Below are 8,845 nucleotides of genomic sequence, written 5' to 3'. Positions count from 1 at the left end.
ACAGCTGTCTTTTCCTTTTACTGGAAAGTGCTAGTAGTGCTTGAGCAACCCATCAGATTGTTGGGCAAAAAAAGACTTCTGACTCTGTGAAAAACTGGTACCTCAATTAATATATCCCAGTAATAACTATCTCATATTTTGTTACTTGGATAAGCCTTTCAAGCCACACACCATACAGTAACTAGACCAACACATAGGGTGTTCTGGGAATAAAAAATGTGTATTTGGATTTGGAATCTGCAATGACTTAACCGTCTTGAGGTCACTAGTAAGCTAACAGGTATAAAATTCAAAGCAACTGTCTAGTGTTAGGTAGAAAAATGCCCTCTGAAGGCTTCTCTCCCGGGTTTTTCTAATCCATATGCAGTATGAAGTACTATTTGTTCTAGAAGTCCTGACTAAATACAGCTTTTCAGAGTTTGTGAGTTCAGAACAACAAAAAATATAGACCAGCCTACTACAGTCCAAGGTAACATTAAAATTTATTTTTGTTTTGGATCCGTGAAACAGAAGTCCAGCCATCAAAGGGTCAGGTGCAAGCAGACTTTTGACAATTGACACAAGCATAACGATAGAGCCAGACAAAAAAGGGAGAGAGGAAAAGATATAAAGAGAGAGAAGCGAGAGAAATGGGAGAGAAAAGGGTATGAAAGGGGTAAGAACAAGAGAGAAAGCAAGTGGGAGAGAGTCACCAGCAGGGGTGCAGCTGTCCAGCGAGTTTCAAGATGTCGCTGATCCTGGACAGGGTCCGATGCGAGATGGCGGTGGGTCAAGAGATGACCAATCAGTCACAGCCTGGAGAGCCACATATACCCCGAGTTCCTTTTGTTCCAAGGGGCAGCTGTCAGTCAGCTGCCACAGCAGCCAGGGGCATTGGCTCAGAGCCCTTGCAAACAGGTTTGCCTGGAGGGGGGGCTTCCAGCACACAGGTCTCATCTCCTTCCAGGCATCATTCCTGCTCCGTTCCATCCCCCTCAGCCAGGTACATCAGCGTAAGTACAAACAAGGTGGCTTCCTCCACCCTGGTCAGGGTAATCGTGCCTGGAGGGGTGACCCAGCATTGCAGGCCCTCAGAAAAGGGGAGAAGTCTCCACCCAGCCGTTAGTTCTTATCTCTTTCCAGGCATCACCCCCTGCTAAGCTCTGGCAAGGCCGGGTCCTCCACCCTAGCCAGGGCTATTCACTTTAAAATTGTTCTTTTGAGACAATTTCAAATCAGTGAGATCAGACTCTCACAAACCCTGCAAAACTTTACTCCTCCACACACCTAGGGAAAATAGAATTTAATTTTTTTTTTCATCATGATTGCATAAATTGTTAAAGAAGTGGATACTTATGCCTGACAATTTTTCATTACAACTGTATAAGGCTGATTTAAAGTGCAATGAGTCAGATTACATCTACCCCATATAAAACCCAGTAGTTTTAAAAGGAACATAAAAATCACTTGGTATGCTGACTCATCCCTTACAACAACTTAAATATTTAAACTGCTAATACTTACCTGGATTTCATCAAAGATGGATTTATTGCAGTCTGGTTTCTATTTACTCTTGTGCAATGATTTTGATTTGCAATAAGCTCTTCCTAAATTTGTCACTGGATTAGTTTAAACATCAATTCAGATGAAGTTCATGTAGACCATGAGAATTACAATCTGATCTTTTTAAGTGTACTGTGCCAATGGACTTCCATGAAAATATGTTTAATTTTCAGCTTTAATTAAAAGCAGAAACACATGGATAAGTAAATGAAATAAAAAGACATTCATTCACATAGCTGCTAAAACAAGGAGGTCATGAATTCAAAGTTACCCAATCTCACCCAGTACCACCCTGAAATCTCAGTCAATCACATCCTTATCACAAAGGAAAGGACACCACTCTGCACTCTTTACAAAGTCCTCAGAAACAGGACTGCCATGTAACCTGAAGAGCATACAGGCAACAGATCAGTTTGCACATAATGCTGTTCTTTTTACTTTTACTACCTTAATTCCTTAAGAAAATGTGTTAAAGGAAGGTGAGATTGGCCCTGTGTTCTAAAACATGACAACATCTTGCCATTATTATTTATTTGCCACATCACAAAGGCTTGGAAGCTCCGTAGTGTTTACCAGTACACAACTTATATTCAATTATATTACCAGATTATCTGACAAATAATACTTCAATCAACCCATTCTACCAGCAAATACAATCATGTTCTGCCTGGATTTTAAGACCTCATCTAAATGAGCAAGAGCACAGACTGCGCAATGTTACCTGCCCAAAGCAAACACATCAACCCAGACTCTGCTGGGTGCTGGGGCCTCTGCCAAAGCTGCAATCTTTAGTTTGAATGTCTGAAATTCTTGAGTAGAAATTCCCCCTATCATACTCGGGGCCACCTGGGGACACCTTCCCACTGACTGCCAAGGTCACAGGACAACTCCTACACAGGCAGGCACAGCGACAGTCAGTCACAGGAGCAAAATATGTACATATTTCATATTTTCATATTTTGTACTTCTAGTAAATTCTTTGATACCAGTACTCAAAAATATTTAAATGCTGGAAGTAATTTTGAAAATTTCTATTCCCACCTCCTCTTGCCTCCAAAAAGCCATGTGACTAGGGTACAGTTTTGCACAACCTTCCTTATTTGCTTGGATGCTTTCCAAGACCTCCTTGTGTGTTAAAAGCCAGATCCAAAAATGCACTTCTACAGCATACAGTCCAAATCCAGACATCCAGAACTCTCCCTTCATGCCCATTTAATTTAACCTTGAGGACATTAACGTACTTCTAAAAAAATGCATAAAAGCTGTCAATAATTTATGTGCTGTAAGCATTTATATAACAAAGGATAAAGGTCAAGCAGGGCACAGTGGGACTTTTACTTCCACTTTGTCCTTAATGTGTTTCTCCTATGCCTCACTTTATGGAGAGATAACAGACTGTAAAAATGATTATTTTCTATGCTAAGGTGAAGCATTAATTTAAGTAGAACTGAAATGAGCTGCAAGGATAACTGAATTTATTTGTTCCTTAACAATATCCAGAAGTAAAACAAACACCCACAAATGCAAAACTCAATTCCTCTTACGTGGTGTAACAGTGTACAGCTGGATTTTACATCTGCAGTGCACCTGAAATTTCTGTAGTGTTATGAGTTTCAGTAATAAAGTGCATTTGAAATTTTAATGAGACAGATGAATTAGTACTATTTCAATTGAAGATTTAACCACTTAAAGATAAAAGATTTCCACCCAAACCTTTTAACATCTTCCTTTTCATTCTCCTTTGTTTCTGAACCTCTGTTCTCCACCGAAGCTTCATAAGCCTTTTGTGCTCTATCAAGTTCTTTGTCTGCACTGTAGTGCACCATTTGACTGTTCAGAAGAGGAACAACTAAATTGAAGTTGTCAATTGTTTTGTTTAATTTCCTGATATCTTCTACGAACTGCTCACAAATACGATTCCATTGCTTCTGCCTGTAGGGTGTCATTGGCTCTCCAAGCTTACTTCTAGATGCCACTATATTCTCCCTTAATTGCTCAATAGTTTCCCGTATTTCTTTCTGCAACAGGATCCACTCGGGCTGGTATCCATTGTCTATCAGAATCCTGTTCAAGTTGTGAGTCATAGGGTCGATATAAGGACAGTCTGAAAACTTCTGCAGAGGTTTTCCTTTGCCACTGAGGTTGTCAAAGTCTCCTTTTGCCATCGATTCCTGGATGAGGTCCTCAACCAACCGTTCAACTGCCTGGGTTATTTTCACCTTTTTGCTCTGCCTCACATCTCTTGCTTTCATTAGGTCAGTCACAGAATACTGGCTTTCAAGTCTCTGCCTCCGGTACTCCAACACTTGATCAGTAGCACGATCTACTCGAAACTGCATGTATTGCTTTTCTCTCTGACTTGGTGTTCCAAGCCCAACACCTTCAAAACTCAAGTAGTGTCTATGTCGCAGTGGTTTTAGTTTGAACTGGTCTTCCTCTTCCTCCTCCTCATCTGGATTCTCTTTGTTTGCTAAATGATTATGCACTACTCTGTATGCTTCTTCTACTTTAATAAACATTTCAGCGTCAGCTGTCTCCAAGCCACTGTCTGGATGGTATCTTTTGGCAAGTTTTATATATGAATTTCTCACATCTTCAAGGCAACAATCTTCATCAAGCGCAAGAATTTTGTAAGAGTCCTTGATGCTGCTTTTAGATTTGTAATCTGACAACATTCTGTAGCCACAAATGTAGGAAATAGGCTTCAGATTTCTTGGAATTATTGCTTGACATACCATTAAATGATGCCCCATGTTGTTAGTCAGCATGACATAAAGACACTCTGTGTTCCTTCAGAGGCAGCTACATTACAAACAATGACCTATAAACACATTTTTGTAAAAATTGTGTTAAATATGCTTTCTAACAGAACTTTCATTATTTTAGTCTTATCTTTAACTTATTTAAAGAAATCCCTACAAATTTTTTCAAAAAAATAATATTTTTCTTGCTTTACAGACTAAAATTGAAATCTGCATTATTAATATTGAAGTCGCAGTATTACAAGGTAAATTAAAATGAACTCACAGTATAGTTTTCTCCTGGTATATGAACAGTAGCACAGGTTTGCTCTGCACTGCAGAATTCTTAAGAGGACAAAGCTTTATTGCCTTTCTGAAAACTCAGTGTTATATAAACTGGAAGTACGGTTTCTGTTGAGCAGTAACTGCCTAAACAAATCTCTCCCTTTTCCTCTACACATCAATAATCAGCATCAACTGAATTTTCTATTCACATTCATCTATGCCTCAAGATCTACCATAGCTGACCTACTGCCAATCTTGAAGGATTTCATCACAGTATCTTTTTAGCATTTCACAAGTGAAGCAGCATTCATATTACAGATGCATTAAGATTAATTCTTGTATCCCAGCAGGGCTCTCACATACTAGTGGTCACTTTCCTTCATTTGTGCCAGGTCAGGTTATAAATCTGAAACTCAGAACAGACCAATAGCAGATAGTTCTAGCTATCTGGCATTCTGTCAGGAATACCAGTCCTTCAGAATGTTTTTGGAAGTAACAAAAGGAACACCTTTAGCAAATGACAATATAATTAAGTCTTCACATAAAATCAAAAGTAGAAAAGTATCATACAAACTGCACACACAATTTTCACATCAACTAATGGATCTTTATTAATCAACATCCTCAGACAATTACCACATACATGGTGCTCAATAATCTGCTTTTGCAGATTCATCAACATACCCTTTGATAACTTCCTTTCCAAGCAAAAAACCAAGTTAAATAAAGGTTAAGTTTAAGGAATAAATCATGCTTATACATTCTGTACATACCAAACTGCCTTTCTGCGCTAATCCACCTTGAGACAGGGAAGATGTGACAGGAAAAGACTGCACCAATCCTGCATGTTTTGATTTTGATCCAGGTAATGTATTAACAGAGTATGCTTATTATGATGGGCCTTACTAGTTTGTTTGCATATGATACAGATTAGCTATTTCTCTCCTTCTAGGTGGTTGCCAATTATGATAATTTATGACCCAAAAAATCCACATTACTACCAGTTGGATGGAAAGATCAATGGGTATATACTCTTGGAATTTGTCATACTTGGGATGGGAAGCAGGCCTTCCGTAACGCTGTACAGTTGATTATGAACGTATTTGTGCTTTAAGAGCCCTGTATGTACAGCATTCACACCTAGGCACCACAGAGTGCCGGCTGCGGGGGGGTGATTTTATTCTCCAGACGCCGGAATTCATCTCTCCCCGCTGAGGCTAGGGATGGAAGGACAGGACCCCCCCTCTGCCCCAACACTGCGTTGCCCCCTCCTTCTTACGCCCCCCCCCTCCCTCCTTTCCCCCCCGCACACCCGCGGGCCTGTCTCACGGTACAGCCTTCCGCGCCCCGCTGCCGTTAGGGCCCCCAACGGATGCCTCCAAACGGCTGTGGGGACAAGGACGAGAGAGCGCCCTGAGGTGACTCGGAAGGCTGAGAGAAGCAGTCACCGGCATGCGGGCAGCCGGGCACACGGAACCCTTCCTCTTCCCACCAACCCCCGCCTTCAGTCTCTTCTGTCGGGCACGGGAGGCACCCCGTACAGCGCAACAAGCACTTTCTCACCCACGGCCCCCGCCTCACCTGATCCTAGCCGCCGCCCGCCCTTTTCCCCCTCCCGCAGAGCGACGTACAGCACCGTGGGCGGGGTAAGCGCCAGCACTGGAGGATGAAGAAAGCGGGCCACCGCTTTTACCCTTCGGCGAAGGACGCCTCCTCCCGAACGAGGCGGGCGCCGGGAAGGGGCGCATGTCTAAGGGGCACGGCCGGCCCCCCCCCGCCCATCCCCCTCTCACCTCCGCTGCCTGGCACGACACTCAACAGCGCAAGGGGCCCCAGGCCTACCTCCTCCGCTCCTCCTCCTTCTACTCCACCTCCACCTCCTCCCCCGCCGCCGCCGCCGCGTCCTTCCTGAGCGGGGGGGTCGCGACTCGGCGGAGATGCGGCGAAGGGCGGGAGGGGGAGCGTTGTCAGCGCGCGTGCGCGGGATGGGGATGCGGGGGGGGGGGGGGAGGGAGGGAGAGGGGGAGGGAGGGAGAGAGGGAAAGGGGGCGGGGCCGGGTACGTGGGGCACCTGAAATGGCGGCGGGGGCCTGCCTGGGGAAGGGTGTGCGGGCGGCACGGCTGTGTTATTGTTTCTGTGTATGCACACGCGGATGCGTGTCGCCGCGGTTCCCCTGAGTCAATGTCATCACTGTAGGTGACAAGTTCCCCTGCCTCTTCACGGGCTTGTGAAACAGCTGCCCCTGTGCACTCCTCACACTGACGGAGGTTTGGCCTTTGACGGCGTTCCTGTCCTTGGCCTTAACGCGGTTTTCACGCTGCTGCAAGTCCCTCCGAGCAGCCACGTTAGCAGCGGCGTAAGATGGCAGTGGTGGGCCTCAGCTGAAAAGGCTGAGTGAGACCCACTGTGATCCAGGGTTCCCAACCTCTGCAGAGCGTGTAACGCCTGGTGGGCTTTCTGTACGGTGTGTGGCATAGGCTGACTGATGGAGAACAGAAGCGTCAGCTAAAAAAGTCCCAAACCAATAAACAGTTTTCACCTCAGCCGGGAAAAAAAGGATCCAGAATCATAGAATGGTTTGGGTTGGAAGGGACTCTAAAGATCACCCAGTTCCAACCCCCCTGCATCGGCCGGGACACCTCCCACTAGAGCAGGTTGCTCAAGGCCCCATCCAGCCTGGCCTTGAACACTGCCAGGGAGGGGGCAGCCACAACTTCCTTGGGCAGCCTGTGCCAGGGTCTCACGACTCATCAAGTTTGAAACAATTTCCCCTTGTCATCTCACTACACACCTGTGTAAAAAGCCCTACCCCAGCTTTCTGTAGGCCCCCTTCAGATATTGGAAGACCACTATAAGGTCACCTTGGAGCCTCCCCTTCTCCAGGCTGAACAACCCCAAGTTCATCCTGTCTTCATAGGGAAGGTTCTCCAGACCTCTGATTGTTTTAGTGACTCTCCTCTGGACATGTTCCAGATACTCTATGTCCTCATGATGGGGGCTCCAGACCTGGACACAATACTCCAGGTGGGGTCTCACAAGAGCGGAGCAGAGGGGGAGAATCCCAGCAGGCGGAAGACAACGGTTTGATGCCATCCTGAACACCAGCATCAGTTATTAAAGACCAAAACCAAATTAAATTAAACTCTTGTGTTTGTTATTAATGATACTTTTGGGGGTATGGTTGACCATGCTTATATCCAGGCAGTGAAATGGTGACTTTGGCACCTGAAAGGAAGCAACAACAACAAAGCAACAATTTGTTTTGTTTTACAGCTCCCAGTATTCTATTGACTGCTCCTCTTGTTAACTGCTTTGCTGGAATGCTATCTTAGTGAAAAAACAGCACTAAAATACATTGTTTCAGAGAGATTTTCATTAGGTTTCATTAGGTTTCATTTTCATTTTCAACATGATTTCTTACATTTCAAATTAGCTTTCTGCAAAAGTCAGATTTTTATATTGAAAATTTCCATTTATACTGTCTTTCTCTGCTGCATATTCATTTCATCACCTATGAAAATAGTTTAGTCAAATTATTGCAATGCAAATTGATCCACTATAGCAAATGCAAGTTTAAATTACCTTCTTCTGGCCTGCAATATAGCAGAGAGACTTTTCAGGGCTGCAAAAGTTCACTTCCTGACTTAAATTGTTACAACCTCCTGACTATTTGAGAAAAATTCCTGAAAATATTGCAAAAGAGAGAGAAATTTTATCAATGTTATAAGAGATAGGAATCTTGTGGTTTGCTGTTCAGTCGCAGCAGGTAGAAAATGTAGAACTATGAGTTTGCAGATTTAAGGCAGGCTCTACAGGTACTTGGTAAGTGAGGTTTCAGACTATTGTAGCAGGCGTGTCTCCTTAAACTGGCAGGTTTGAGGACAGCTTCTATTCAATGCTACACAAGCTGTTAATTCCACAGAAGTTGTTAACAAACTCTGCACATTTCTTTTTAAAACCGTTTTAATGGTGTGAATGTAATAGCTTGTGTTTCTATGAATGTATGTTTTTATTTCTCATTGCCTGACTTTATTACATACAGATACTGCTCAGTGCTACGTTGGGGTATGTGTATTTTGTTTCCAGTAAAGAGTGGCAGCACCACAAGCTTGTCAAACATTAACCAAATGTCTCCAGATACTGTCATGAAAGGATTAGGACATCGAAGAGGATGGTGAAGGAACAAGTGAAGAATAAAATAACCCTTATATACCCTGGATCTCTGTCACTGCTTGTTAAATTTCTTAAAAAGGTGAAAAGGATAATAATTAGAAGA

At 43.6% G+C, this 8,845-nt stretch overlaps 1 protein-coding gene across 2 annotated transcripts; it reads right to left on the bottom strand.

The window, feature by feature from the left end:
* Positions 1-458: 458 nt before the first annotated feature.
* DNAJC28 (DnaJ heat shock protein family (Hsp40) member C28) lies at positions 459-6,555 on the bottom strand. Of its 2 annotated transcripts, none has more exons than XM_071754101.1 (2): positions 6,411-6,555; positions 459-4,363 (listed from the first exon to the last, which is right to left on the bottom strand). In XM_071754101.1, exon 2 carries the CDS (start codon positions 4,308-4,310, stop codon positions 3,204-3,206), a length of 1,107 nt encoding a protein of 368 aa, XP_071610202.1. In that variant the 5' UTR covers positions 4,311-4,363; positions 6,411-6,555; the 3' UTR covers positions 459-3,203. The 2 variants fall into 2 exon arrangements, with proteins under 2 accessions (XP_071610202.1, XP_071610191.1); XM_071754090.1 differs by having other exon boundaries at positions 6,150-6,527.
* Positions 6,556-8,845: the final 2,290 nt, after the last annotated feature.

The sequence above is a fragment of the Heliangelus exortis genome, chromosome 1, assembly GCF_036169615.1.
Source record: "Heliangelus exortis chromosome 1, bHelExo1.hap1, whole genome shotgun sequence".
NCBI lineage: Eukaryota > Metazoa > Chordata > Aves > Apodiformes > Trochilidae > Heliangelus > Heliangelus exortis.
Note: the sequence above shows the minus strand (reverse complement) of the source record. Positions and strands in the feature narration are given on the sequence as shown.

Coding starts and splice junctions, on each gene's coding strand:
- DNAJC28 (XM_071754101.1), bottom strand. CDS start 4,310: ATGCTGACTAACAACATGGGGCATCATTTAATGGTATGTCAAGCAATA.